The sequence below is a fragment of the Schizophyllum commune genome (genome assembly GCF_000143185.2).
Source record: "Schizophyllum commune H4-8 unplaced genomic scaffold SCHCOscaffold_3, whole genome shotgun sequence".
NCBI lineage: Eukaryota > Fungi > Basidiomycota > Agaricomycetes > Agaricales > Schizophyllaceae > Schizophyllum > Schizophyllum commune.
In genome coordinates this window covers 1370420-1397797 of record NW_026089540.1, presented here as the reverse complement: position 1 = coordinate 1397797, position 27378 = coordinate 1370420, and the positions used below count along the sequence as shown (strand labels likewise).

The 27378-nt window shown below is 57.3% G+C and overlaps 13 protein-coding genes across 13 annotated transcripts; 6 read left to right on the top strand and 7 right to left on the bottom strand.

The window, feature by feature from the left end:
- Positions 1 to 1851: 1851 nt before the first annotated feature.
- Positions 1852 to 4657, top strand: SCHCODRAFT_02614737 (riboflavin synthase domain-like protein). Its single transcript, XM_003034305.2, has 4 exons — positions 1852 to 1928; positions 1984 to 2183; positions 2240 to 2807; positions 2858 to 4657. The coding sequence occupies exons 2-4, from the start codon at positions 2007 to 2009 to the stop codon at positions 4309 to 4311; spliced, it is 2199 nt and encodes a 732-aa protein (XP_003034351.1). The 5' UTR covers positions 1852 to 1928; positions 1984 to 2006; the 3' UTR covers positions 4312 to 4657.
- Positions 4658 to 4799: 142 nt separating this feature from the next.
- SCHCODRAFT_02614735 (NAD(P)-binding protein) lies at positions 4800 to 6433 on the top strand. The gene is made up of 4 exons (XM_003034304.2): positions 4800 to 5241; positions 5382 to 5575; positions 5697 to 5878; positions 5932 to 6433. The coding sequence occupies exons 1-4, from the start codon at positions 5152 to 5154 to the stop codon at positions 6363 to 6365; spliced, it is 900 nt and encodes a 299-aa protein (XP_003034350.1). The 5' UTR covers positions 4800 to 5151; the 3' UTR covers positions 6366 to 6433.
- Positions 6434 to 6609: 176 nt separating this feature from the next.
- SCHCODRAFT_01123248 (uncharacterized protein) lies at positions 6610 to 8802 on the top strand. The gene is made up of 3 exons (XM_003034303.3): positions 6610 to 6736; positions 6789 to 7549; positions 7623 to 8802. The coding sequence occupies exons 1-3, from the start codon at positions 6707 to 6709 to the stop codon at positions 8788 to 8790; spliced, it is 1959 nt and encodes a 652-aa protein (XP_003034349.1). The 5' UTR covers positions 6610 to 6706; the 3' UTR covers positions 8791 to 8802.
- Positions 8803 to 9062: 260 nt separating this feature from the next.
- SCHCODRAFT_02614728 (uncharacterized protein) lies at positions 9063 to 10124 on the bottom strand (the record flags this gene model as incomplete). The annotated part of the gene is made up of 4 exons (XM_050344672.1): positions 9063 to 9451; positions 9539 to 9580; positions 9634 to 9769; positions 9832 to 10124. Coding segments are annotated over 4 exons (764 nt in total), but the record flags the coding sequence as incomplete, so codon positions are not given.
- A 612-nt stretch (positions 10125 to 10736) lies between these two features.
- SCHCODRAFT_02492321 (FMN-linked oxidoreductase) lies at positions 10737 to 12109 on the bottom strand (the record flags this gene model as incomplete). Its single annotated transcript, XM_003033730.2, has 4 exons — positions 10737 to 10895; positions 10964 to 11452; positions 11510 to 11785; positions 11849 to 12109. 4 exons carry the CDS (start codon positions 12107 to 12109, stop codon positions 10737 to 10739), a joined length of 1185 nt encoding a protein of 394 aa, XP_003033776.1.
- A 260-nt stretch (positions 12110 to 12369) lies between these two features.
- SCHCODRAFT_02614722 (FMN-linked oxidoreductase) lies at positions 12370 to 14058 on the bottom strand. Its single transcript, XM_003033729.2, has 5 exons — positions 13623 to 14058; positions 13298 to 13573; positions 13090 to 13243; positions 12724 to 13007; positions 12370 to 12640 (listed from the first exon to the last, which is right to left on the bottom strand). Exons 1-5 carry the CDS (start codon positions 13881 to 13883, stop codon positions 12497 to 12499), a joined length of 1119 nt encoding a protein of 372 aa, XP_003033775.1. The 5' UTR covers positions 13884 to 14058; the 3' UTR covers positions 12370 to 12496.
- Positions 14059 to 15085: 1027 nt separating this feature from the next.
- Positions 15086 to 16932, bottom strand: SCHCODRAFT_02568829 (NADH:flavin oxidoreductase/NADH oxidase). Its single transcript, XM_003033728.2, has 5 exons — positions 16354 to 16932; positions 15993 to 16268; positions 15757 to 15910; positions 15375 to 15658; positions 15086 to 15310 (listed from the first exon to the last, which is right to left on the bottom strand). Exons 1-5 carry the CDS (start codon positions 16621 to 16623, stop codon positions 15161 to 15163), a joined length of 1134 nt encoding a protein of 377 aa, XP_003033774.1. The 5' UTR covers positions 16624 to 16932; the 3' UTR covers positions 15086 to 15160.
- A 435-nt stretch (positions 16933 to 17367) lies between these two features.
- SCHCODRAFT_02568827 (CoA-transferase family III) lies at positions 17368 to 19207 on the top strand (the record flags this gene model as incomplete). Its single annotated transcript, XM_003034302.2, has 7 exons — positions 17368 to 17502; positions 17560 to 17665; positions 17724 to 17838; positions 17905 to 18248; positions 18312 to 18607; positions 18662 to 18838; positions 18920 to 19207. The coding sequence occupies 7 exons, from the start codon at positions 17368 to 17370 to the stop codon at positions 19205 to 19207; spliced, it is 1461 nt and encodes a 486-aa protein (XP_003034348.1).
- A 208-nt stretch (positions 19208 to 19415) lies between these two features.
- SCHCODRAFT_02664207 (uncharacterized protein) lies at positions 19416 to 21548 on the bottom strand (the record flags this gene model as incomplete). Its single annotated transcript, XM_003033727.2, has 7 exons — positions 19416 to 19525; positions 19575 to 19757; positions 19805 to 20207; positions 20257 to 20295; positions 20341 to 20520; positions 20574 to 20930; positions 20982 to 21548. The coding sequence occupies 7 exons, from the start codon at positions 21546 to 21548 to the stop codon at positions 19416 to 19418; spliced, it is 1839 nt and encodes a 612-aa protein (XP_003033773.1).
- Positions 21549 to 21651: 103 nt separating this feature from the next.
- On the bottom strand, positions 21652 to 22510 carry SCHCODRAFT_02614716 (HIT-like protein). The gene is made up of 4 exons (XM_003033726.2): positions 22304 to 22510; positions 22110 to 22244; positions 21993 to 22054; positions 21652 to 21934 (listed from the first exon to the last, which is right to left on the bottom strand). The coding sequence occupies exons 1-4, from the start codon at positions 22482 to 22484 to the stop codon at positions 21755 to 21757; spliced, it is 558 nt and encodes a 185-aa protein (XP_003033772.1). The 5' UTR covers positions 22485 to 22510; the 3' UTR covers positions 21652 to 21754.
- SCHCODRAFT_02190164 (NAD(P)-binding protein) lies at positions 22436 to 24143 on the top strand. The gene is made up of 6 exons (XM_050342024.1): positions 22436 to 22624; positions 22678 to 22747; positions 22810 to 23106; positions 23206 to 23388; positions 23565 to 23749; positions 23830 to 24143. The coding sequence occupies exons 2-6, from the start codon at positions 22684 to 22686 to the stop codon at positions 24016 to 24018; spliced, it is 918 nt and encodes a 305-aa protein (XP_050201613.1). The 5' UTR covers positions 22436 to 22624; positions 22678 to 22683; the 3' UTR covers positions 24019 to 24143.
- On the bottom strand, positions 24005 to 25307 carry SCHCODRAFT_02614711 (uncharacterized protein). The gene is made up of 5 exons (XM_003033725.2): positions 25272 to 25307; positions 24959 to 25216; positions 24777 to 24904; positions 24606 to 24726; positions 24005 to 24543 (listed from the first exon to the last, which is right to left on the bottom strand). The coding sequence occupies exons 1-5, from the start codon at positions 25272 to 25274 to the stop codon at positions 24169 to 24171; spliced, it is 885 nt and encodes a 294-aa protein (XP_003033771.1). The 5' UTR covers positions 25275 to 25307; the 3' UTR covers positions 24005 to 24168.
- Positions 25308 to 25425: 118 nt separating this feature from the next.
- On the top strand, positions 25426 to 27262 carry SCHCODRAFT_02685369 (UAA transporter). Its single transcript, XM_003034300.2, has 8 exons — positions 25426 to 25610; positions 25665 to 25696; positions 25750 to 25796; positions 25862 to 26080; positions 26138 to 26202; positions 26250 to 26480; positions 26626 to 26796; positions 26926 to 27262. The coding sequence occupies exons 1-8, from the start codon at positions 25506 to 25508 to the stop codon at positions 27145 to 27147; spliced, it is 1092 nt and encodes a 363-aa protein (XP_003034346.2). The 5' UTR covers positions 25426 to 25505; the 3' UTR covers positions 27148 to 27262.
- Positions 27263 to 27378: the final 116 nt, after the last annotated feature.

Here is a 27378-nt window from a genome sequence, read left to right as displayed (position 1 = left end):
CGGCTCGAAAGTTACTTACAGAAAAGGTTCGAAATATATACAAAAACAAAGACTCGTTTCTATTCTATACATACGTGCTACTTACTGGTTGCTACTGTACTTACAGAGCGCCTTAGAAGGCGCTGGAGGGGGGTATGTGACGCCTCGGCCTTAGCCGACGCCACGTGCTCTGCCTTCACCCCTCGCGGGGGTATTTCCTTTGGAGTTCCTTGAGGTTCTCCTGGTTTCTTATGACTCGTATATATACTCCGTGACTAGTTATGACTACTTACAGCTGTAGGTATAAAAGGGCCCTCCTCCAAGGGAGGAGGGCAAGGTTTTCAATCGAGACTTCGTTACAGAGTAACCTCGTGGGAATCTTCTTCATCATCTCCGTGAGCCGAGCCCGGCCCGCTCTCCGCGTCACCGTACTCGCCTCATGTGCATCCCCCGTGATACGCAATGTCGCCGCAGAAGCCATTCCATTCGAGGGATGGGAGGAGCGAGTGGGGAGGGGGCAGAGCAGAAGAGTGCGTTGGGGATTCGCTATGGCTGAGGAACTACGCATGGTAAGCCTAACTCCTGCACTGAGTGCTCACCTGGCTTGCGCGGTACGCAGCATTGGGGTAAGGGTGTGAGACTATACGCTGGGTGGGGCTCGGGGAAGACTTTTCCAGTTACTAGCCGCTCACTGGTTTGTTACATATGTCGCGCACAAGACAGTAGCTGACCCAGGCGCATCCTATTCGGGCGCGCATAGTGTCATGTTGCGAAAGTTATACGAGAGGTATACTTGAGGACTTGATGTCGAGGTATCGTCCAACAGAGATGAGTATGAGTGGCGCGGATATCCCGCTTGTCGGCGATGCCGTACATAGGGCGAGCGCAGTGAGGGGAGGAAAACGGGTGCACGAACTTGATCTCATTCGCGCTCCTCGGCGGTCACGTTACATGCTCGGCATTTTCCGCGAAGTTCAACTTGGGACGATAATTTATTGGTGTCAGCTGGGTAGGTGGGGAGTAAAGCGTCACCGCTATACACTCCATACAAGCTGGACCACGCATTGTTAGAAGGTGGAAAAAGCCGTATTCTGCTGCATGGACCTGGCTAGCTGCTGAGTGCCACGTTCAACACTGGCAAAAATTCTTTGAAACACTGGTGTCATTTCACAAATATTGGGACAAAGGCTACCTTCGTGGCTTTGGCGCCCCTGCTTAGGCCTTGAAGGAAGTATGGGTTCAGGCAGGCATTGATTTCGTCCATATCATGTTCTCATTGCTTGCGATGCCTCCTCCGTCGCCGGCGTTGACGTCCCCGCAGAGCCCGCCATCACGACTCTGATGTCCCCGAGAGGCAGTCGGGGGTCCTTCATTGCCTGCCGTGATGCCGCCGGAGATGTCCAGTCCCTGTTGCAATAGTGAAGGGCCCGTTCAAGTGACTAGCCGTTGCAGATCTATTCGAACTTTGAGACGCTACGTGTACATGCCATCGCCGACGTGGACGCTTTGGGATGTTATGGTGCGCTTGCACGGAGTTGATATCCGGGCCCACGCGTGGGATTCAGATGCGGCTCTCGGGCCCGCGGCACTTGACGCTTGTCTGCGCTAGTAAATTCCCTGTCTGAAGCGGTCATTTGTGCGGATGAGCTTGTCAGCGGCGTCGGAGCTTGTCTACCTTGAGAATGAGCAGGGTCTGCGTGAGGACTAGGCCTGATGGCTTCGAAAATGAGCTGATATTCGGGCTGCACATCTTTCGGGTGTCTTTCGGGGAAGCCAGAGGCAGTCGGGCCGATGCGCCAGGTGAAATTGAGCGAACGGAGCTGAGCGCCCCGACTCGTTGTCTCTTGCCTCCATCACGCACCAGTCCGCGCGGCGAATACGGACCCCCGACTCAACACGATCCTTAGCAGCACGTATATAGCGCGCGGGACACGTCTTGGTTGCTCTTGGTACGCACGCACGACACTCATAACATGTCCTCCACTCAACATGCATTTCCAGCAGTTTTTCCTCGTTTTCCCTCCGTCATGAACCTCTCCTCGCAAGATGTGGCCATCCTCGGCGTCGGGGGCGCCGCAGCTGTCCTCTATCTCTTCCGTGACCAGATCTTCTCCTCAAAAACGTCCTCCGTCCCCGTCCCCACCACGAAGGCAGCCGCAGGCGAGGGGAACCCGAGAGACTTTGTCGCGAAGATGAAGGCCGGGGTGTGTCGGCTACTCCCTGTCGTAAAGGACATGTTACTGAAGCGCCTAATTTATAGAACAAGCGTCTTGTCATCTTCTACGGTTCGCAGACCGGTACGGCTGAGGAGTACGCTATCCGCCTGGCGAAGGAAGCGAAGACGAAGTTCGGCCTCGCATCACTCGTGTGCGACCCGGAGGACTACGACTTCGAGAACCTCGACCAGGTGCCCGAGGATTGCGCCGTCATCTTTGTGCTCGCGACGTACGGCGAGGGCGAGCCCACCGACAATGCCGTCACCCTCCTGCAGAACTTCGAGGATGAGTCCTTCGAGTTCTCCAACGGGGAGCACAAGCTCGATGGTCTCAAGTACGTCATGTTTGGCCTGGGGAACAAGACGTACGAGCACTACAACCTCATGGCGCGCAAGATGGACAAGATGCTCGAGGACATGGGCGCCGTCCGCATCGGCGAGCGCGGAGAGGGTGACGATGACAAGAGCATGGAGGAGGACTACCTTGCGTGGAAAGATGGGATGTGGGAGGCGTTCGCCGAGGCGATGGGTGTCGAGGAGGGTCAGGGCGGCGACAGTGCGGACTTCGTCGTATCGGAGCTTGAGACTCATCCAGAAGACAAGGTCTATCTTGGTACGTATTCCCGAAACTAGCGCCCAGCGTCCCGCTCATCTCCATATCAGGCGAACTCTCCGCCCGCGCCTTGACGAAGACGAAGGGCATCCACGATGCGAAGAACCCATACCCCGCGCCCGTCCTTGTCGCCCGTGAGCTGTTCCAGGATGTCAAGGACCGGAATTGCGTGCACATGGAGCTCGGCATTGAAGGTTCTGGTATGTCCTACCAGCACGGCGACCACGTCGGCGTTTGGCCTACCAACGCGGATGTCGAGGTTGACCGCATTCTTTGCGCCCTCGGCCTCCACAATAAGAAGGATACGGTCATCAACATCGAATCCCTCGACCCGGCCCTTGCCAAGGTGCCCTTCCCCGTCCCTACCACCTACGGCACTGTCGTCCGGCATTACATCGACATCAGCGCTGTCGCTGGTCGCCAAATACTCGGCAACCTCGCGAAGTATGCGCCTACCCCTGAGGCAGGCGACTACATGCGGGAACTCAACTCCAACAAGGAGCTTTTCGCTAAGGTCGTCACTGATGGCTGCTTGCGAGTAGCCGAGGTCCTCCAGCTTGCCGCCGGTAACGACATTAAGGCAAGACCGACACCCGAGAACACCACTGCTTGGGATATACCCTTCGACATGATCGTCTCCTCCATTCCCCGCCTCCAGCCCCGCTACTACTCCATCTCCTCCAGCCCGAAGCTGCACCCCAACGCCATTCACGTCACCTGCGTCGTTCTCAAGTATGAGAACATCCCGTCCGAAAAGGTCCAGCACAAGTGGGTCTACGGCACTGGCTCCAACTTCCTCCTCAATCTCAAGGCTGCCGCCAACGGCGAGGACAACGTCCCGCTTATCAGCTCCGACGACCCTAGCGCGGCCGAGTCGACCGACTTCCCACGATACTGCATCGAGGGCCCGCGCGGCGCATACCGGGAGGAGACCATCTACAAGGTCCCCGTTCACGTGCGGCGCTCGACCTTCCGCCTGCCGACGAACCCGAAGAGCGCGGTCATCATGGTCGGCCCCGGCACCGGCGTCGCGCCCTTCCGCGGCTTCGTGCAGGAGCGCATCGCGCTCGCGCGGCGGTCGATCGAGAAGAACGGCGAGGACGCACTCGCGGACTGGGGCAGTATCACGCTGTACTACGGCTGCCGGCGGTCGGACGAGGACTTCCTGTACAAGGATGAGTGGCCGCAGTACGAGGCGGAGCTGAAGGGCAAGTTCCAGATGCGCTGCGCGTTCTCGCGCGAGCCGCCGTACAAGCCGGATGGGGGGAAGATTTACGTGCAGGATCTCATTTGGGAGGACAAGGACCGGATCGCGGACGCGGTGCTGAATGGGAAGGGCTACGTGTATATTTGCGGCGACGCGAAGAACATGGCGAAGTCGGTGGAGGACACGCTGGCGCGGATTCTCGGTGAGGCGAAGGGTGGATCGGCGGAGGTTGAGGGCGCGGCGGAGTTGAAGCTCTTGAAGGAGCGCTCGCGCTTGCTCCTCGATGTCTGGAGTTAGACGGTTCGCCCTCTGCTCTTGGATCGTCACCTTCCTCCTCTTCCCGACTTCTCCCTGGATCGAACCCTCAACCGCTCAGCCCTGACCCTCTCACCTACACTTACACACTATGCTACCGTGCGCTGGGCGCGGTAGCTGGAAAACGATGGCTCGGACAACAATGGCTCGTCGGAAAACGGGTTGGGATGACCCGCTATCTGCACATAGCTGGCACGACCCGCTTTCTGTACATATGTTACACCTTTGACCCCACCTCTCGTTACCGCAGGCGACCCTGGCTGGAGCTGGGTGTTCATGATAGTCGGCACATAGAACTATTTAATACATTGGATCTCGTAGACTGTCCGCTTTCGTGTGTATCGTGAGAAGCTGCTAAGGGCGTTGTAGGCGAGGATGACAGGATGTCGATGCGGGGAAGCGTGTTTGGCCGACGCCACGCTGCTTTGCTTTCGGCGTCCACCTTCAGCAGCCTTCTTGTCCGCGACCATCGCGCTGCTCGAGAACGCAGCCTACAGTCCGTCCTCCCTCGGACTCGCCAGAGGGTCCCCTGCCCATAGAATGGGGTAACTGCGTGCCTATCTCGCGCTATCATCGATGCTGCACCTCAAACGCAGGATGGCGTTCCCGACAATTGTAAACTGCCTGATCGTCCATATGGTCGCCGCTAGCCTGTCTCCGGGGGCTTGTTCTCTACCTTCACTCGGCTAGTGGAGGTCTCTGGGATCTACGTCGGAATAACCTGTTTCCTTTCCTTTCCTATACGCGATCTGCAGGCGACGCGAGCGGCTCTACGACGATCGAACGGTTGCGAAGACCATTGAATTCTATAAGCTACTTGCGATGGCCAACGAGAAAGTCTGGCTGATCACTGGGTCCAACTCTGGCTTCGGGCTCGCGCTCGCGGAGTTGGTGCTTTCGCGGGGGCATAAGGTGCGCTTGCGGAGTCCGCTGTGGAGAGGTATATGCATGCTAACTTTCTTCCTTCTATCCGCCCTTCCCTCTTCTGCGCTCTACCTCTCCTGCGGTCGCTGTTCCCCTTTCCCCACCCCTTCTCGGGTCTATACAACTAGGTTATCGCCTGCGCGCGCGACCTTAAGAAGATCCCCGCGTCCATTGCGCAGGCCACACCCTTGCAGCTCGATCTCAGCTGGCCGGACAGCGAGATCAAGACCGCGCTGAAGGACGTGGAGGGTATCTACGGGCGCGTGGATGTGCTGTTCAATAACGCGGGGTGGCCGCTGGTGTCGCCGGTGGAGGAGTTGCTGTGAGTGTGAGGTCTGGTTTGTCGACGTCGGCAGTGAGGGAAGAGGGGGGGGATCGGAAGGGCGGGAAGGGCGTGGAAGGAGGGCCTAGAGGGAACGCGATGCTGACCAGCGGCTTCGCAGGCTAGACGAGCTCGAGAAGCAGTTCAAAGTGAACTTCTTTGGCCATATCTCTGTGACGCAGGCGATCTTGCCTATCATGAAGAAGCAGAAGTCGGGGCAGGTTTATATGATGTCGTCCGTGGCGGCGATGGCTGGCATGTCGCCGTTTGCGGCGTACAACTCGTCGAAGGCGGCTTTGGAGGGTGCGTAGATGACTTTTCCTTCTCAGGGCGACAATGCTGACGCATCCAACTAGCCATCTCGGAAGCCCTTGCACGCGAAGTCGAGCGCTGGAACATCTCAGTCACGATTGTCGAGGCCGGCTACTTCCCTACCGGTTTCCTGGGCACCGCTGCGACAACTCAGCGCGCCACTTCCACTGACAAGACCGAGTACCCCGAATTCGTCGGCCAGCTCCAGACCTACGACGACCTCCACATCAAAGCCAAACAGGTCGGCGACACGAAGAAGGCCGTGCAGCGCATATTCGAGGTCGTCGAGGGCACGGCGGCGGCGGAGCTAAAGCCGCAGTGGCGGAGGCTGCCTCTGGGCCCGGATGCGGGAAAGCGGATATTGGGGAAGCTGCAGTTGATGAAGGAGAATGTGGAGGCGTATGAGCCGATCTGGAGTACGACGGATATGGATGAGGATAAGATTGAGGATTTCTTCAAGCAGAGGGAGAGCAAGTAACCTTCGTTGTAAGTGCTGAATGTATGTCTATATGTACCATGATTTCGACGGAGATTTCGAAGGAGAAAACATATGTGCGAAATGTCTCTTGTTGAAACAGAGTTTTCTCCGTTTGCAAGTTCGACGCGTAGAGGAAACGCGCCCATCTGACTCGGCTGTGACGCGTGACGTCATTACCTTGTTACGCGCGTATCAGCGTTCGGCCCGAACATCCTTCCCCAGGTCGCCTCTTGCTTCTTACCACCATCATGCACGCTCGCCCTTCTGCTTAGACGACGCAACATCTGCTGCTACATTTCTCGACTGCTACGCCACAACAACCTTCTCTCACGACGTCAGTCATGAAGCGAATTCCGATAAACGAGTTCTCGGTAAGCGACATAGACAAAGACTGCGTCTTGCAGATACTGACCGGGAATCCAGGATCCGCGGCCCAGCAAGCGCCCGAGAATAGACGCAACTGCACGGCATACCCCAACGAAGTCATCTCCATCCTGCTTCCCTACCCCAGATGGCTTCATCACGTCGAGCAAGTCGAGCAAGCGGCCGAAAGCGCGCATATACTCGGAAGGCTTCCAATCGAGCTTCGCTACTAGCTCTAGCGCCAACAAAGAACAGTGCTCTGCGAGAAAGCTACCTTTACCGCTACCCCCACCTCCTTTCCCCTCAACTCCGCCGTCGAAGCGGAAGACGCTGCAACCGCTGAAGCCGTCTTCGCTGGTCAACCCTTTCCATCGGACGAATGATACCCTTCCGTCTCCTGCAACATCTAGCAAAAAGCCACGCTCGCGCGTCGTGGATTTGCGATGTCAAACGCCGATCAAGTCCGCCCCAAACTTGCACCTACCCAACTTCACTACGCTAACAACCAACACAACCACTCCGCGTCGTCCACCGCCCCTTCCTCCTCCCGTCTCCGCGGCGAAACCGACACCAAAACTCAGACCTGCAGTGGCGCCACCCTTACCCGCACCGAAGACGCCTCCCAAGTTCACGAAGACGATTCTGACCACAAATGTCGCGAAGGCGACCGAGTTTGGGACGGAGGCGGGGAACGCGGAGGTGGCGTCGTTGATGCTGCAGTCGCATGCGGTGGTCCCGGTGCTGCCGCTGAGTGAGGAGGAGCGCGGGCTGTATCGGAGTCCGTCGAAGAAGGATGGGGTGAGGCCTGAGAGGCATGTTCCGTGAGTTTTTCATTCTCCTTTCACGATATGAAAGGTGAGGTCTATGCTGAGCTTAATGCTTACATGTTTTCAGAGGCGGGTTGGCTGCACGGGCGGCATCGCTCATTGCGAGCACGCAGTCAGCGGTGGCATTGTGGCAGACAGATATGGACAGGCAGATCACCGGCAGTGCTAAGTCGGCGCCCTTGCGCAAGCCGGTGTCAGCTCTGAGTAGACCGCTATTTGCTCTGGAGAAGGCGGCACTGTCAACGCCGGTCAAGGGGCTGTCGACGCCAAGGAAACCATCGTCGACCTCGGCCAAGGCCGACTCTACCACACGAAGGTCTGTGGGTACGCCTGCCAAACCATTGTCTACGCCAGTCAAACCACATTCCACTTCGGCGCTGAAGACGCCTTCGACCTCTGCCACATCTCCCTCTGCCGCCATTCAACCCCCATCTGCTACCACCAAGAAGCCCCAACCACGCTTGCACCCCGACCTCCGTCTGCGCATCAAGCGCATCGTGCGCGCCCCAGAGCCGTCGAAGGGCGCCTACGCGGGGAACGTGCCGGACAAGTGGAGCGCGGGAATCGCGGTTTGTGAGGTGGTGGAGGGAGTGGAAAAGGGGGAAGGGAAGGGGAAAGAGACGGTACACGTTCACAAGAAGCGTAAACGTGGATTCTCTCTCTCACGCGAAGCCTCGACCTCGCATGGGACCACGGCGAACTCGCACAGGTCTGCAACGAACTCTTCAAAGACCTCCACCCCCAACCTCCTTACCGCCGTCCTCGCCTTCGACGCGCGCGAGCGCGCGTACGACGCCAAGCACCAAGCGACCGCGTACGATGCCAAACGGCAGGCGGCGCGCGAGGTGCGGATGCGCGAGGCGACGCGCGCCGTGGTGAGGGAGGCGGCGGCGTTCGAGGTGGGGAGGGAGGTGTGGGTGTGGAAGCCGTTTGGGGAGGCGAGGGGGGAGGGGCGGGGGATGGATGGGGAAGCGGAAGGAGCGGGTGGAGGGAGGAAGTCAGGTCAGCTACCTGCTAGACCGCCGGTGCGCAAGCCCCAGCCGCCACCATTCGGGTTTTCGAGCCAGAGCGAGGGGAGTCAGGGGTCAAGTCAGGTGCAGTCGAGTCAGGGAAAGGAGGAAGAAGAGGAAAAGGGCGAGGAAGGGGTTGGAGAAGAGATGATACCCGACAGAACGGTGTTCTGCACGCGGTTTGTCATCTTGCCGGATCCGAGGAGGATGGCTGGGGACGGGTAGTGCTCGATGCAGACGTGTTGGAAGACTGGAGGGGAAGGGGTTGTGATATGGATTGTGTAGATTGTTTGCGTGCTCAGACGATGCTTTCTGGGGGGCCAATGTACATTGTGCTCTATTAGTACATGATGCGCCGCGATGCGGGAGAGGGTGTTATGGCGCCATAGGTGGCAGCGCGCTGGTCGACAGGCGTGACCCCATTGAGCGTCAACAAGACGGACTTCCAGCGCTCTTCTTGATTGCTGCAATAGTGGCGCGGCCAGCGTCCTTGCTCATAGGCGGTGGGCGTGGACAACGGTGAGCCGATTTGTCGTGCTCGCGCGCGTGCTGGAAAGGGCCACGGGGCGGGACAGGGATAGGCTGGAGTACGCTTAATCGCTGTCGTGCTGATCCACCGTCCCGTCCTCCGTCATGACGATGTCGCCCATGGCACTTGCTGGCGCAGGGGTTCCTGTGATAGACGCGCCTTGCGTTTCGACTGCGCTAGAAGCACTACCAGTACCGTTATCCTCCCGTCCAGCCGTCTCCTTCGCTGATCTTGCGCCTACAAAGGTGTCGAGGATGGTCGGAGGCGCGGCGGCGGCGTTCTTCTTGGCCTCTTCGTCCTCCTTTTTCTTCTTGCCGCGCTTGGGGGCGGGATCGGGGGAGGTCCAGGGGATGATTTCTGGGGAAGTGGTTAGGCGGGGTGAGAAGGAAGAGGAATGATGGTGGGAAGTGGTGGGAAGGGGAGAGGATGAAGGGGGATGCGCACCTTCCAGGAAGATGAACTCGTCCGCTTTCCGAACGACGGTGGCTGTAAGTGGCGTGGGTGAGTGTGGGTCAAATAGAAGGACGTTAAGAGCCTACCGAGATCCCTATGTTGCACCGTGGCGCGCTTCTCGCGCTCTGCGACGCGCTGCCCTGCCTGGACGAAGCGGCGTATGAACTCTTCTGCTGCGAGGGATATCAAGAAAGTAGCGTCGCGCGCAATCATTTGTATCTCCTGTTGCCCAATCCTTGCGTCAGTTCTCCCTCTCCTTTCGACTATATGCATCATGCACACACCTTATCCGCCTTGATGATCTTCTGCACGCGCGTGAAGGGCAGCAACGTCTTCCCCGGCTCGCGCTCAGCCTCCGGTGCTGGCGCTTTCCGCTTCTTCTTCCCCTTGGGGTCAGCAACTTCTTCGGTGGGAGCGCTTCCCTCCAAAGGCGCGCTCTCCTCGATGGGCTCCTCGCCATCGTCAGCGGGGGCGGTCTCCTGCGTCTCTTCCTCGTCAAGGGCATCATCTTCGGCGGGTATTGACGGTTCGTCGACTTCGATCTCGGTGACGGCGATGGTTTCTTGAATTTCCATGATAGATGGTCAGGGTGCGCGACGCGTAGAGGTTGAGGAGAAATGGGAACGCGTCGGTCACGGGCGCGTGATCGGGAGGTGAAGTGTGACACCGAGCATCGAACGGGCTTTGCTCTGAACCACCATCATGCCCTGGTAGAGCATACTCCTTATAACGAACGACTCCCTTAACGTATTTTTCACCACGTCTTTGGCATTGCTTTCACACTTATCGCTCGGTCTCGAAAGACGACGTACAGCAGACGACTTCACATCAAGTCAGACTCATATTGAATCCTTGAGTTGTGTAGCCCTCGAAGATCCCATCTAGTCTCTTCGATGCCTCATCACTATTGGCACTTCAAGGCAATGCGCATTGTCAACCTGATCATACCGTTCATTGCTTATTGGGGCCCGATCTCGCCAAACAGTTTGAAGCGTCATCCATGTCTGCGGGAAGTGTTACTCGCCACCGATCGCCCCTTCTCATCAACGATCCTGCATCGAAATACAGTACTCAGGACTAGTCTGACGGTAGTTCTCACCCTTTACTCATTCACAGCGTCGTATTGCAGCTTTCGAGTCCATGCCATCGTATGTTCTATGTCTACCGGAACGGATTGCTTGTTGCCATTCTAATTTCTATCCAAGGTTTCCACTGCAGAGGCGTCTGCTGCCTTGACCATCTGCGCCTCGGTAACAAATGGGTAGTCCAGATATCCCTCGACACCGCCGCCTGGGATATAGAAGAACTCGCGCTTGTACGGTGACAGGTCCCAGTCGTTCCTCCACCTCTCTACAAGGTCCGGTCAAAAGTTCGCGTCAACGACCTGCGGAGACGGTGCTCGAAGGGATGACCTACATTCGAAATGAACGGGCGCCCAACCGCTATGATATCGCCCTTGCTTTCCGCGATCTCGAGTGCCAGCTTTCGCGAGTAGGCGCCGCAGCTGATGAGCGGGCGAGGAGCCCAGATCGCACGGATGAAATCGTTGGATCGAGTGGGATCGTACTCCTCGGGAGGGACAGTCAGAACGCCGTGGACGCGCGATTCGATGACATGGACGTAGGCGAGGTTGGGGTGCTTTGCCTTCAGTTGTTCGACGACGTAGCCGAACTGGGACTTCGGATCTTTCATGCCCATGCCTGCGGAGGGCTCAGCATGCGAGACATCGATATGGAGGCGAGCGATGTTACCAGCGATGGTGCCCCATGGGCTGAACCGAATGCCTGTACGATCGGCGCCAATGGCTCCAACGACGGCGTCAACAACTTCAAGCCCAAAGCGGGCTCGATTTTCCACGCTGCCGCCATACTCATCGCTGCGGACGTTGGTCACGTCCTGAAGGAACTGTACAACCGTCAGCACCCTAGCAAAAGCCTGGCCCGAAGAAAACACCTGACGAACCTGATCAATAAGATACCCATTCGCCGCATGGATTTCGACACCGTCGGCGCCAGCCGCAATTGCGTTCTTCGCTGCCTGAGCGTACCATGCTATATATTCCTTTATCTCCCCTTTCGTGAGCTCGCGCGGGGTTTCTTCGTTCTCTTCCAGCTTTATGGCCGACGAGGAAACATACGGGAAGCCCTCAGCCTTGAATACGGCAGGCATTCCCGCCCGTCCGGTTGCCCACAGCTGAATAAAGAGGAAGCTCTGGTTGGCGTGCACGGCGTCGGCAATCTACACCATGTAATGCGTGAGCATATTCGTGACGCAGAGAGGACCTTGAAAGGCCAGGCTCACCTCCTTCCACGCCGCGATCTGCGCTTCGCTGTGGAAGCCGGGAATGTTGGGCATGCCCGCAGCCCCTGGTGCGATTTGGGTAGCTTCAGAGACCAATAGAGTCCCGGGCGTACTGCCTCGCTGGGCGTAGTACTCCTTCATGATGGGAAATGGAACGTGGTCCGTCGAGCAACGCATGCGGCCCATGGGTGCTAGAACAATCCGGTGCTGCAAGGTGAGCGCGCCGACTCGTGTTGGCTGAAAGAGCTTGGGAGTCGACATGATCTCCAGAGTCGACGTGGCGACAAGGTGAGCGATGTGGGAGGAACGGGGCTGGAGGGAGGCGCTCGCGGGGTCAACCCGGCCAAGGAAAATGAGATGGAGGCCAATATATCCTTCGCCCACCTTTTTATAGAGGCAGATAGCTGTGGACGCATATCGCGCAAAGCGGGAAATGTCCGAGTCGCACAGAACCTTACGCATCGGCTGACAAATCGCAATTTCCCGAGACGGTCGGGTTCGCACTGCTAAACGGGCCCTCGGTCGAGTAATGGCTGAGCGCTGAACATTCTGTTTCCTCGACTCTAGGATCAGACTACAGGATCTATTGTCCATGCCTACTTACAATGACTAGATCCTCATCCGCTGTGCGAATGTCTTCAATGGTCATCACGCAACGATCTTCACCTTCTGCGCCTCGGTGACGAAAGGGTAGTCTGAATAACCCTCAGGGCCACCACCGGGGATGTAGAAGAGATCGCGCTTGTAGGGCGTCAACTGCCAGTCGTGCCTCCACCGCTCGACAATGTCGGGCTAGAGAGATAGTCAGCATCAAGCTAGCAGTCCGCAAGAGCCACAACAAAGGGACGGTGCAAGCCCTCAACGAAAAGACGTACATTCGAAGTATAAATCCTCCCCACCGCGATGATGTCCCCCTTCTTTTCCGCGGTCTCGATCGCGAGCTCCCGCGAGTACGCGCCGCAGCTGATGAGGGGTCTCGGTGCCCAGATGTTGCGGATGAAGTCGTTGGACTTGGTTGGATCGTACTCTTCGGGCGGGACGGTCATGACGCCCTTGACGCGCGACTCGACGACGTGGATGTAGGCGAGGGAGGGGTGGCGGGCCTTAAGCTGCTCGACGAAGTACCCGAACTGGGGCTTGGGGTCTTTCATGCCCATACCTGTGAGGAGGGTGGTTGGAAAGGTGGGTGCGTGGGTGCGTGAGTGTGAGGCATTAGAAGCGAGTTGGCAGGGGGAACGCACCCTGCATCTCACTCCAGGGGCTGAGGCGGATAGCGGTGCGCTCGGCGCCGACGGCCTTGACGACAGCGTCGGCGACCTCGAGGCCGAAGCGGGCGCGGTTTTCAATGCTGCCGCCGTATTCGTCGCTCCGGACATTCGAAACGTCTTGCAGGAACTACGTCGACCGTTAGCGTTCCCCGTGTCAATCCGGTAGCCAGAACCAATCAACCTGGTCGACAAGATACCCGTTCGCTCCGTGGATCTCGACGCCGTCGAAACCGGCCTTCATCGCATTCGCGGCGGCCTGCGCGTACCACTCGACGTACTGTCTGATCTCGTCCTTTGTGAGCTCGCGCGGCGTCTCGTCCTTGTCCTCGAGCTTGATAGGTGATGCGGAGACATAGGGGTGCCCGCTAGCCTTTAAAATGGCCGGGATAGCAGCGCGGCCGGTCGCCCAGAGCTGCAGGAAGATGAAGCTCTGCTTGGCGTGGACGGCGTCTACGACCTGGGTCATTCAGCACAGGATACATCGCGATAAATAATCAGTAGCATACCTCCTTCCACGCGGCAATCTGCGCATCGCTGTGGATACCTGGAATGTTGGGCATGCCACAGGTGCCTGGGGCAATCTGCGTAGCTTCCGTGACAAGGAGGGTGCCAGGGCTGCTACCGCGCTGGGCGTAGTACTCTTTCACGATGGGCAGAGGGACGTTGTCTGCCGTGCAGCGCATACGGGTCATGGGCGCGAGAGCGATGCGGTGCTGCAGCGTAATGGCGCCGACCTTCAGGGGCTGGAAAAGCTTGGGGATAGACATGGTGGCGAGGAGACGTGCGGCGAGTCTGTGAGGGCGGAAAAGGGAGCAGAAGCAGCTTGAGGATAGTTGTCCTTCATGGGTGCTTTTATACAGGTAGACGAGGTGGATCTACAGCCGACTTGTCTGGCCGCTTATCAAATGAGAGCTGCTGAGAAAGATGACAAATCGAGCTTGTGTCGTATGTTTTCCCGATATGAGCGGTGTTAGGATGGGAGAAATTCGACTGGGAACCATGGTTGAAGATCTCTTCCACGCAGCGACTAGACGGAGGAAGCAAGCAACGCAGAATTGATTACGAAGGTCAATGGAGCACAGCCACTACAACGTGACAATAATCAACGCGCCCTCACGTTGTCCTCACGCGTCGACTGCTCGCTTATTATCAGCGAATGCTGCTAACAATTGAATTTACATATATGCAGCTTGGGATAAAGCCCGAGTCTGTTAGACGACCGACAGAACCGTCGTCTGATAGTAAATCCAGTCGCAAAAGGTTTAACCCCCTGGTTCTTGCGTTTTTCTGGATTTCTGCAGGTTTATCCTGCACCCAATTAGCAGGATGCAGATTGTGATCATGAGGAGGTACGTATGTACGTGTCGAGGCCGGCTTGCTTATCGATCGCACTGCTGACAGGGAACGATGAGGCTGTAATTTACCCGACGACCGAAGCTGCAGAGCGACGAGAGAGCCAAGGCCCAAGGTAGACGGTAGTTCCAGCTAACACACGGAAGGAGGCCGACACCTCGGCGAAGGAAATATGTGACGAAGGGACGTGACAGGACCTAACACTAGAAGTTGAACTTCAAATTATGCAGTAACGTGATGGTTCGGTACCGGCGTCACGTGTCAATCACGCGGACAGCAAGTTGAGGTTCTTCTATGGACTCGTGCGCTTTATCAGTGTTCGGGGGACGTCGCTCCCTGCGGTGGTCAGCGGAGAGTGGCGACAGGCTTGAAAGGTCTCGGGGTGCAGCGCGCGAGCTGGACATCCCGACCCGCATCTAAGAGCCGACTTAGACTCATGTGAAGCAGTTTGCAAGGGTGTGGAGGGTGTGTGCTTGCGAAAGCCTGACTCGAGGGACAAAGATGGCTCATCAAGTCAAGGACAGCGATCGGTATCTTCGATCACTCCCGTCGTCCGTAGACCTACCTCCGGCCCATCCCTCATGCCTCGGGGCTTGCCAAACTTACAAGCTATGCGGCGGAGAGAAAGTAGGGTCGGTTGCGAAGATACTCCTTGGAAGCGAAGCGATCTATAGATAGATCAAGGTGAATTTTACGGCCGAGCGGAGGCCTTGACCTTCTGCTCTTCGGTAACAAGATCGTAGTCGAGGTATCCCTCAACCCCTGCGCCAGGAGAGTAGAAGAATTCCCGCTTGTATGGCGACAGCTGCCAGTCGTTCTTCCATCGCTCGACAAGATCGGGCTACAGAAAGAATCAGCATCGACTTTCCTGACTCCCAAACACTCAAAAAGACTTTAGCACGCACATTCGATATCCAAGGCCGCCCAACCCCAATGATATCACCCTTCGCCTCCGCGATCTCGAGCGCAAGCGGCCGGGAGTACGCCCCGCAGCTGATGATCGGGCGCGGTGCCCAGATTTTCCTGATGAAGTCGTTCGACTTGCGCGGGTCGTACTCTTCGGGCGGGACAGTCATGTAGCCCTTGACGCGCGCCTCGACGACGTGGATGTAGGCGAGGGCGGGGTGGCGGGCTTTGAGCTGCTCGACGAAGTAGGAGAATTGGGGGACGGGGTCTTTCATGCCCATGCCTGGAGGTGAGGGCGAGGTTAGCGGGTGGTGGTGAAGGGTGAGGGAGGGAAGGGAGGGAGAATGGGAGAATGGGAGAAAGAAAAGGAAACAGACGTACCGACGAGCTCACTCCAGGGGCTGAGGCGGATGGCGGTGCGTTCCGCGCCGACGGCGTTGACTATGGAGTCGATGACCTCGAGCCCGAACCGTGCCCGGTTCTCAATGCTGCCGCCGTATTCGTCTGTGCGATTGTTGGAGACGTCTTGAAGGAACTGGGTAACCGTGAGCTTATCCATCCGGGAAACAGACCGTAGGACATCAATCCTGAACAGATGCTAGGACACCAATACCCACCTCATCCACCAGATACCCATGCGCGCCATGCACCTCCACGCCGTCGATGCCCGCCTCGATAGCGTTCTTCGCGGCCTGTCCGAACCACTCGATATATTGCTTGATCTCCTCCTTTGTCAGCGGGCGCGGAGTCTCGTCCTTGTCGGGACGCTTGATGGCGGACGCGGCGACGTAGGGGTTGCCTTCGGCCTTGAGGGTCTCGGGTACGCCGCCTGCGCCGGTGCCCCAGAGCTGCATGAAGATGTAGCTGCCGCGGGCGTGGACGGTGTCGGCGATCTGGGAGAGTATGAGTAGGCAGTCGGGTGACGGTCAAAGGAGGAATGGCTGGCGAGTGAAGAGTGATGAGGGAAGCTGACCATACCTCTCTCCATGCCTTGATCTGCTCCTCGTTATGGATTCCAGGCGTGTTTGCCATACCTCCGCCCGCGGGCGAGATCTGCGCGACCTCGGAAATGAGCAGTGTCCCAGGAGTTTGGGCTCGCTGCGCGTAGTACTCCTTAACGATGGGCAGCGGGACGTGGTCGTCCGTGCAGCGCATCCGCGTCATGGGCGCCATGGCGATACGGTGCGAGAGCGTAAGGTTGCCAACCTTGATGGGCTGGAAGAGCTTGGGGGTGGACTGCGATGACATGGCGGTCGGTGCGAGCGGGTGAGCGAGTCGTCAAGCGGATTGGCGCCAGAGATTAGATCGAAAGACACATTGTTGAAGGCAGTTATATACAATGCAGCTATACGCCGACCTGCTCAGTATCGCGACAAGGCAACCTACCGACTCGGTCCATTGCAGTTGCTTACGGGCGCAGAGTCGAGATTCCTAAGATTTGTAAGCTCTGACTGTGCCCTTACTACCCGGCGCGTTTTCCGGCGTAGACGGGGTAGCTCTATACATTGGCTCTGGGTCTGGACGTCGTACAACCAGGCTTTCAACAGTGGTTCGTTGATGTGGGGGAAAGCAAGGCCAAACTGCACGGCGTGGGAACGTGTGGCATGTGATGGGATGTTTGTTTGTCTTTCTTTGCACCAGTGTTTCTTTCGACGCTGATCATATTTATGGCCAGATTCGCGGCTATCAAATTTTGGGTCTTCGATTTATTTCTTTTCTTCTCATGAAAACACTTTCATCTCTCCGGAGCAGTCATTTTGAGAAATTATCTGATTGCTCCCATGCAGAGCAGAGGTCAATTTATAGGACCGCCGGCGTTCCGGCGGGTGACGCCGGTTCCCAATCCCGAGGATGAACAGTCGATGCATAGTTCCGGTTTGACTCAGACCTCAAGGGACCTGGAGAGGGACTTCGCTTTCAACTCATCCGCCGGCCCTCGCGACTTTACGCTCTCCCAGCATCAACTTGAATTACCACGCGTAACTGCCCAAGATGGCTCATCTCAAACCAGCCAGGGCTTTATGGACATCATTGGGCCTGCCTTTGAGTGAGGCGCAGACGCTGAAACTTTCTCCTCGCCCGGACCTAGTCGTAAATTCCTCATTCAAAGTCGGTGAGGCGGCGCAGGTTTGTTCCTCCTTCACCACCGCAGTAGTGCACCTAACTTTGCGTTCTATTTGTTAGACATCCATTGGCCTGTCTGCGCAGTCAGCAGCATATTTTCACAAGCTGAGGGCCGGTGTTGAGCAAGAAGTCAGCGTTGACGCGAGGCATGCTGCGATAGAATTTCGTGGGTGGAATCATTGTCTAAGTAAATCACCTGAACAGCATGCTCTAACTATCAGCAGACAGCGAAGTATACTACACACTCTACGACAAACCACCGCCAGCACTCTGGGACGCAATCGCAGGGCTTTACTCGACTGCGGACGGTCATGTTCGAATTCATACGAATTTTTCACAGTGAGCCTTCGCATCTACCCCATTTCTCTAACTTACAAATTCTAACCTGACCCCTTCCTCATCTAGCCATCGTCGCGGTATCCTCGAGATCCTCGAGATCCCCGACCACCCATCCGTCACCAGGTCCGACGTACAAACTCGCCTCGCGCGCTGGAAAGCCGTCGAATTCGAGACCGAGGCAGCGAAGAGGGGTATGTGCGCCACAGCTTTGCGCACGTTCGCGGAATGGGATGCGCACCCGCAGGCGGAGGCACTGAAGGAGGTACCGCCTGTGCAGCTGATCAAGATCGGGGAAGCTCCGAAGCGGGAGGTTGGGGCTGGTGTAAAGCCACGGTATGCGCTAGAGGGCATGCGCGTCCTCGATCTTACGCGCGTGATTGCGGGGCCTGTGGCGGGGAGAACTTTGGCAGGTCAGTACATTTCTCATCTCCCTGCTATAACTATGAAAGCTCACACGCCAACAATCTTCCCAGCCCACGGCGCGGACGTCCTCCTCGTCACATCGCCCAACCTTCCGGACCTCCCCGCCCTCGACGTCGACACCTCGCGTGGCAAGCGGACGACGCAGCTTGATCTCAACAAAGACGCCGACAAGCGTACGCTCACCGAACTCGCCTCCACCTGTGACGTATTCCTGCAATCCTACCGCCCTGGCGCACTTGCAGCGAAAGGCTTCGGACCCGCGGACCTCGCCAAAACACGCCCCGGGGTCGTATACGCTAGCCTATGCGCGTGGGGCTGGGAGGGGCCGTGGAAGGATAGGCGCGGGGTAGGTGCCACAAATGATCATGGCAGCGTCGCTGATTTTTTTCGTACGAATTAGTTTGACTCCCTCGTGCAGACCGCGACTGGCTTCAATGCGGCTGAAGGTGAGGCCTATGCAGCCGCGCACGAAGGAGAGGACTGGAAGCCTCGCCCGCTTCCGGTACAGGCGCTAGACCACGCAGCGGGGTATTTACTGGCCTTCGGTATCAATGCTGCGCTCTGCAAGACGATCACGGTGCGTATGCCGAGTCCTTTCACTCGGAGATCACTCCCCTCATTCGAGATAACTCCTCTCACTCACTCAACATTCGTATAGGAGGGCGGTTCCTGGGAAGTCCGCGTCTCCCTCGCCGGCGTCGGACAATGGATCCGAAGCCTGGGCCGGTTATCGCCTGAAGACGCGTTTTTGCACGCCACCCCTCTTCCGCCACCATCTTTGCCTCACGCGCCAGAGATTCAAGAGCTTTCGGGGGTATGGCACGACCCCGCAGGCCAACCTGTCCTCAAGGCGATCAAGCACTCGGCGGTCATGGAAAAGACGCCCGTGAAGCAAGGGCGGGCACCTATAAAACTGAACATAGACGCCCCAAGGTGGAATGCATGAATGCATAAGTAGCATGTACATTAAGGGTAGGGACGTAGGAACTAGGGTGAAGTACAAATAAGGGAAGATGGGTGGTATGAGGTGGATAGAGAAGGGACAGGGTGTAGCTGACATACTTACGACGAAGAGTACATGTGCAAAGGACTGACGATAGGAGGATACAAAATCCGCAAGAAGCTAACGTCCTCTGCCAAAGAGTCCACCGAAACTACCAAGTCCGAGGGAGGACACGATGCCCGATGTTGAGCGCGCCGGCACGCGGTCGTCCGCCTTGATTGGCGACAACACGCTCGGGATGTCGAGCCCGTTTGTCGGCACCTGTTTCCTCGTAAGCTCGTGAAGAACACCCTCCTAGATATCTACGCACCTGAGGCTTGGCCGAAAAATCGAACATAGGTGCCGGCTGCGTCGGGAAGATGTTGATCTTCTTCATCTTCTTCGCGGGCGCGTCTCTGCCCTCCTCCGGCGCCGCCGACGCTTTTCTTGACGGTGCGGGCTGAGCCGTGACGGATTCGCCTCGCGCGACTTTCCTGCTTGACGGCGGCGGTTTCTTCGCCTTCGATGCAGGTGCGGGCTCTGGTTTGCGAGAGCCGGCACGCTTGCGCGATGTGTCGTCCGTCGTGGTGCTATCGGTCGCAGTGCTCGTAGCGCGGCGCTTCGACGCTTTCTTGGGTTGCGATTCTTCTGACTCGACTGCCTCCTCAGGCGTGGGGCGCTTGCGCTTGGTTTTTCGAGGAGGGTCGGCGTCGCCATCGACCTCGGGCGTCGGGTCCGCGACTGCCTCGGCGACTGCCGCTTCGTCCTCGTCCACATTGGCTTCGGTAGGGGCCTCGACGAATGTGAATTCCTCTTCGACTGGCTCCTTGCGCGCCTTTGCCTGGCGCTTGCGCCGTGGCTTGGGCTCTTCTTCGGCGATCTCCTCTGCAGGCGGCGACCGCGATGGACCAGCTCCTGCAGAATCGTCTTCTTCTTCCTCTTCATCCTCCTCTGGTATAGGTTGCTATATTTCTTTTAGGACAGTAGCCTCGTGGTAAATGTTGTACACATACGATAGCTTCTTTCTTCTTTGTGCGCGCTTTGCTGGTCTTCTACAAGGGTTCAGACGATGATCAGATGGGACGCAGAGCACATACCTTGGGTTTTGCAGGCTCGTCGCTCGGCTCAGGCTCGGTGGTCTGCCGCTCAGCCAGCATCTGCTCCGCCTGCTCTTGCGCAGCCTCCAGCTTCTTCTGCAGCTTCGCTATGACCTTTTTCAGGTCCACAGACTCGGCTTCCAGACGCTTGAAGTCTGCATCTCGCTCGGCGACATATGACTGACACAATCGACATCAGCATTCAGTGGCCTGAACAAAGACGGTCGCCGAACCTGCCACTGCTCGACCACCTCCTTGTTATCCCGTATCTTTTGCTTTAGCTTGTTTATCGTTTCCTCTTTCTTCTCCAGCCGGTCCTCAAGCTCGCGCACGCGTATCTCGAGCTGAACTTTCTCGCGACGCAGGGTGGCAGACTCCTCAGACCCACGCGTCTCGAAACTCTGCCACTTGTCGACTTGGCGCTGGAGATCGGTGTTGGTGCGGCGCAGCTCCTCGGCGGTGCGTTCGACGTCGGCCACTTTGGTCTTGAGGCTCTCGATCTGCAGGGCGGAGCGCTCGATGGTGCTGGAGCAGCCTTCGTGGGATGCGAGGGCATTGGCGTGCTGCTCGCGAAGCTCAGCGAGCTTTTCCTAGAGGGGTGTCTTAGATGGGCACTGAGCACAGGGGTATAGCACACGCACCTCGAGTTCATCACGTTCCCGCTCGACGCTGGTGGCGTCCGCCCTCCCATCGGCCAGGCGTGCTCGTAGTTTGTCGATCTCTGCCTGCTGTGCCGCCACTGTCACCTCCCACTCCGCCTGCGCAATCTCGAGGTCGACCTCCAGTTCCACCGACCGCCTTTCGAGCCTGAGCTTCTCGCACTCGATCTCGACACGGCGCGCTATCTCCCGCTCGGTAGCCTGCCGCGCCTTGAGTATGTCCGCCTCTGCTTCGAGCATCTCGTCGTACGTCATGGCCTGCACGATGGTGTGGCAGACGTGCAGGTCGGCGCTCGCGCCCTTCCAGCGATCGTACTCGACGCGCCACTTGTTTTTGACATCGTCGATGGCGGCGCGCTTCGCTTCCCGCTCAGCATCTACACGTTCGTCTGCGCGGCGCTGTTCGGAATGGACCTGCTCGGTGAGCTTCTTGACGGTATGCTCGAGCGTGCGATTGCGCTGGACGAGGTCGGTGATTTGGGCCTGCTGCGCGGTCTCGAGTGAAGGGCGGACGCGCGACGACGCCGGCGTGATGGATTTACGATGCATACAAGCTCAGGCCAGTAGGACACCTAAGTCGCGGGACCTCCTTCTCGCCGTCGTCGCCGCCGCCGTTAATGGTAATGACCACGGCGCTCAGATGTCGACTCCGCGAGCGTGGGAATTTTGCCGCGTGACCAACAAAATCAGGTTCAACAAAGTTCAACTTCAACTGAGGTAAATGTTGCAAGGGCATGCGCTGCGCTGGTGGCATGCTATAAGCGTGACGTGATTGCCTTCACTAGTGAGGAAGCTTCCTCATCATCCAGCTCGTCTCTTCCCTCAAGCTCCATCCGGTGAACAGCTCCTAGCGAAATAGGCGGCTGGGAAGAGCTGTACGACACCTCTTCCGTCGCAGAGCCAAGCTTCGGAGCTGGTATGATGTGATAGTGGACCTTTCCAAGAGAATTTGACTTTGTCAGGTGAGAGCGATGAGCAGAGGGAATGCCATACATGTGGTACGGCTTGTGCATATTCTTGGTTGCACACAACATTCAGCGCGGTATGGTCCAGGGCTACAATCATCGCGAGGGTGAGCATACTGCAGCTTTTCCTGGCCCAGAATTATACCTTTGACCAGCGCATTGCAGACCTTGCTCACAGCTGCTCCCAACGCGCCTGCCTGCACCTCGGGTAAATCCGACAGCCTCATAAAGTGCGCCTTCGGCACAACCAGCGTGTGCCCCCTTCGTATTGGCATGATATCTATCTCCGTAAGCCTAATGACCTTCCCTCCCACGGACAGCAGTAATTGTGAACCTCACCCAAAAACGCCACCACCTCCTCATTTTCAAACACCTTCCTCGCAGGCAGCTCGCCCCGGATAATCCGGCAGAACGTGCAGGTCGCGGGGTCGTCGTCGATCATCTTCACCTGCGCGTCTTCTCGAAGCCAGTCGGGGTGAATGCGGCGGTTCAGGTGCGCCTTGATGATGAAGGAGGTCATGGGCGCGGGAAGGCGAGCGAATCGGGCTCAATGGCGAACATCAACCGGCTGCGGAAGATGCCGAGATGGACCCACAGTGACATGCGTCACAGGTCACTGACTAAGGTTGGGTTGTTGCTAACTAGCGCTCTTGCATTGAGGTACGTGGAGAGCACGCCGTTGTCACTATCTCATACTGAGGGTCATTCTCCAGCATACAATGAGCAAGTACGCCAGAGTTGCGGTCGTTACGGGCGCCAACAAAGGAATTGGTTTTGCGATTGGTAAGCGCGAGCTCACTCGGTCTCGCTGGCTTTTCCAACCTTCGTGCCCGTTTTACACGCAGTCCGCAAACTCGCCCTTCAGTACCCCTCCTCGCCTCTCAACAACGGGCCTCTCTGCCTCTACCTTACCGCACGGAACGAGTCTAGGGGACAAGCCGCCCTTGAGGCCTTGCGCTCGGACCCTCAGCTGAGTAAGGCAAAGGTCCTCAAGCCGGATGGCGGGCTCGTCGACCTCAAATTTCATGTCTTGGACGTTAGCGAGGAGAAGAGAATTGATGCGTTTGTGGATTATCTGAAGGAGGAGCACGGCGAGATTGACGTGGTTGTGAATAATGCTGGGATCGCGATGGATGGGTTTGGTGAGTACGTGCCCTACATAGTCCATCCAATGTATTTCCTTCATCCGTTTCGTCTTTCTTTTTGCGCCTGTGCTGGCTGACATCCAACGCTCTGATCAGACGCTAATGTCGCCACTACGACGCTCAAGACCAACTACCACGGCACGGTGTACGCTACGCTGCGCTTCCTCTCAATCTTGCGGCCGACGTCTACTTCGCGCATCGTCAACGTCGCCTCTATAGCCGGCGCGCTTAGCAAGTATCCGCCGCCGCTGCGCCAGCGATTTGTGGAGGCAAGTGAAGGTGGGTGATATCTCTTGGATTCTTCGTGCCCTTCCGCCACTATCTATCTCTCGCTATCCTTCCAACACCATGTCTCGCTATCTTTTCAATACTATCTCTCACTCTCTTCATGCCCTCATTTCTCGCTGTCCTTTCTTGATTCTTTGCAATCAGTCCTTCCGCTAACCCACCCCTAGTAATCACACCCGACATCACCCACGCACCTTCCGCCGCGACCGCTCTCATGCGAGAGTTCGAGGAGGGTGTGAAGACGGGGACGCACGAGAAGTTAGGCTACCCTTCCGCGGCGTACGCGGTGAGCAAAGCGGGCCTCATCGCGGCGACGCGGGCGGTGGCGCGGAGTGTGGCAGAGAGTGCGAAGGTGAGCGATTCAGCAAATGGGTCTCTTTCTACAAGGCGGGGACGCTCGCCACCGTGACCTGACGCCATTTCGACCTTCAGAAGCGGGGCAGCAACCAATATCCCCTCATCAACAGCTGCTGCCCGGGCTGGGTGAACACGGACATGTCGAAGGGGCGCGGGTACAAGACGATCGACCAGGGGGCGGAGACGCCGGTGTTGTTGGCGTTGGGAGATTTACAGGGCAAAACGGGCGGGTTTTGGCAGGAGGGGAAGGAGTCGAGGTGGTAGGGGGTGACGAAGCGATAGAATTGTCAATGAAGAACCATCAATGAAGCAAAGCTGGGGCGATAAGAACGCTGGACGGAAACTAGAGAGAATAGATGGAGCTGCACAAGTATAGCCTAGATGTACATTTTGTTTGTCGCGAGGACCGCTGGATCAGATATACATGCCGCCCTCTCCTACCGCCGCTCCCCTGGTCCGCCTGCCCTGCAGCTCAGCCCTTTGCTTCGGGGTCATCGACGTCAGCAACACATCGTTAGGCACTTCGTGACAGAGCGTCATCTCCACCGCCTTGCTCAGCATCTCCGCGTCCCAGCCTTGCTCGTCGAGGTAATCCGTCGCGAGGTAGTCTGTCGAGGGTATCGTCGAGGGCGCCAGGTCTTTTGGCGCAGGGTGCGGGATGTGCTGGGCGGGAAGGAGGACGGCGGTAGCTGGCATGTCGGGGTAGGCGAAGTTGAGAATGGAGAGGAAGGAGGCGGTGGTGGATTGGAGGAGGTTGGGTGGCGCGAAGGGGTGGGCGAGGGAGGGCGGCTGTGGGGAGGGGAGAAGAGGTTAGGGAGAGCGATGGGTGTGGGTGAGGTGAAGAGGCTTACAGGGGATGGTTTTCTGGCTGCGCTGGGTGTACGGAGGTAGCGGATGGGTGCGGATCGCGGGGATGGTTCTGGAGTGTCCGTGATATACGAAGGTACGGCGTAGGTGTCGAGGATGTTCACGCTGGGGCTTAAAGTTAGTAGGGCGTTCATTGAGATGGTAAGGGTACCCACGAAGATGGTTGCAACTGGGCTAGTACTGCCTTGGCGTACGCGTTCATCGCCCATATTGGTAACCGGACGTTCGTCTCCGATGCCAAAATCACCACGGGAGTATACTTCGGGGTATGCAGGCTTCCGACCTACTCATATGTATGAGGCTTTCTTATGAGACGGCAAAATGAAGCGAGACATACCGTCACTCCATTCACTACGATCTCTCCCCGCTTGTCCTTCTCGTTGAGGGGAAGGAGCACGGACGTGAGTCCCGTCACTACTGCTAGAGGCTGGCCACCCTCAAGAGGGCCTTCGCTGTACTCTACGCGTACAGATGTGCCCAGATTTGGTGTAACATGTCGTTCACCCAGAGGGTTGTACTCGTCCTCTTCCTCGTCGGATTCGATCGCATGTCGCGGCGCTGGCGCATCGCCGAGAGGGTCGACGTCGTTTCCTAGCTATCGAAGGGTGTTCAGAAGACGAAATGTGATCAGACGATGCCTTCATACGCACCATGATGGGGGAAGGAAAGAACAATGGGGGCTCGAGCGAAGAGACGCGCAGAGAACAATGACGCGTCTCGCTGTCAGGAACGCCGAGCAGGCCGCGGTGATAAAGCCCACGTGGCGCGGGGACGCGATCAACGGAACTGGAAGTGACCGACCTCGGAACCTCGCTTGCCTTCGACGCTTTATCTCAGACGTATCGACGCCACCCCTTCGCTCGCTCTCTTCTCCTACTCTCACCATGGCGCGACGAGGGAATGGACAGATAGTGAACAGCGTAGCGAGATCGAGGAAGGCGGGGTCCCAGCTTGCTCAGGCGGCCCCGGTGCTCTTCGACTACTATTCGGTGTGTTCCCCATCTCCTCTACGTGCGCCAAAACTGAATGAGAATTCCACTAAGGCGATAGGAATGGTATTGGGCGGTTGCTGCACGTATGCTATCCCGTGGTCCGACCAAGAATTACCAGCGTCTGATCGCGTGGCAGCAATGTATGGGCGTATGAAGAGCTGCTGCTCATGAACCCCCGAATAGGCGCGTTACCGTACTCTTCCTAGCAGGTGTCCCCCTCGTATGCTGACCGCACTATGTGCTATCAGGATCGGCCCTAACCTTCTCTCAAATGCTCTTCATCACTTTGCAAGCCCTCCCATCCTTCCTCTCTTTCAGAGGCGGAGTGCCCCGCTTGAAGCCACGGCAGGTCCCCTTATCGAACTGGGCAGCACAAGTAATACTTGTCACCGTCGGCTCGCTCTTCAACAACTGGGTGTACGCATACAAAGTGCCGCTGACTGTCATGATCGTGTTCCGCTCAGCTGGTGAGCTCCACGTCGCTCAGAGGCAGGGAAAAGGCTGCTGACTTGAGTTCACCGAAGGTCTGGCGGTATCGATGTTGCTAGGATACTTTGTACTCAAGAAACGCTACAATGCCACCCAAATCGTGAGTCTAATTCCCACTGCTATATTTACCAAAACGACTCGTTCCAGTTCTCCGCCGCCCTAGTGACCGTTGGTGTCGTCCTCGCAACATTATCTCGCTCCTCCGCCTCTGCCTCTTCTACCGAACTCACACCCGATAACGCCGAGGACCTGCGTAGATACACCCTGGGTATCATTATGCTCGCTTCCTCGCTGTTCGTCACCGGCATTCTGGGAATCCTGCAAGAGCGCACGTACAAGAAGTATGGACCGTGTTGGCGGGAAGGGGTGTTCTATACGGTAAGCAGATGGGATGTTCATCTTCCCCGAGCGACGTGGTGAACGCTGTTGGCAGCTGCGAGGGCGCGCCGTGTCGCGCGTGATACCAGATCAATTTATTTGACATATTTTTCCCGCCGCTTTGCATACTGACGACCGTTGATAGCACTTTCTCTCCCTCCCCTTCTTCCTCTTCCTCATACCCGACATCCAGCAGGGAATGCAAAGTCTTTCGGCACCCAAGAACGACCGATCTCCGCCTATCGCCTTCGCTATGCTCATGACAAACTTGCTCTCGCAATTGGTCTGCGTGCGCGGTGTGAACAGACTTACATCGGTGCGTCCTTCTTTTCTATGGCGCACATCTGTTGCTTCGCGCTTCTCTCACTTCTTCACCATCCACTTCGCTCCGCATCTGCCCGCCGTTCACTTTGCCCCGATTATCCCACCACTAACCTCCCCACAGCAAGTCTCGTCCGTCTCGACGAACCTCGTCCTGACGATTCGCAAAGCGCTGAGCCTGTGCTTCTCCGTCTGGTGGTTCGGCAACGCGTGGAACGCGCGGCTGGTGGTGGGCGCGGTGATGGTGTTTGCAGGTGGGTTGCTGTTTGGGTGGGGAAGTGAGGGCGGGAACAGTGCGAAGCAAGAGGTTGATAAGGGTAGCGAAAAAGATAAGAAGACGCAGTAGTCAATCAAATGTGTATCGAACAGACATCGGTTTAGACCTGTTGTACATGAAACTTCTTGCTGCTTCGCGTTGATGTACCTGTGCCGGCGCAAGATATTTTGAAAGCGAAGGCGGGCAAAAATCGGTGTGCGAGCGTGACATGAAAATGGAACCGTGCGAACAAAATCACGGGCGTACTATTACTGATACTCTCATTTGAGACAGAGATGCGTGAATCTCGACCGTTGACAG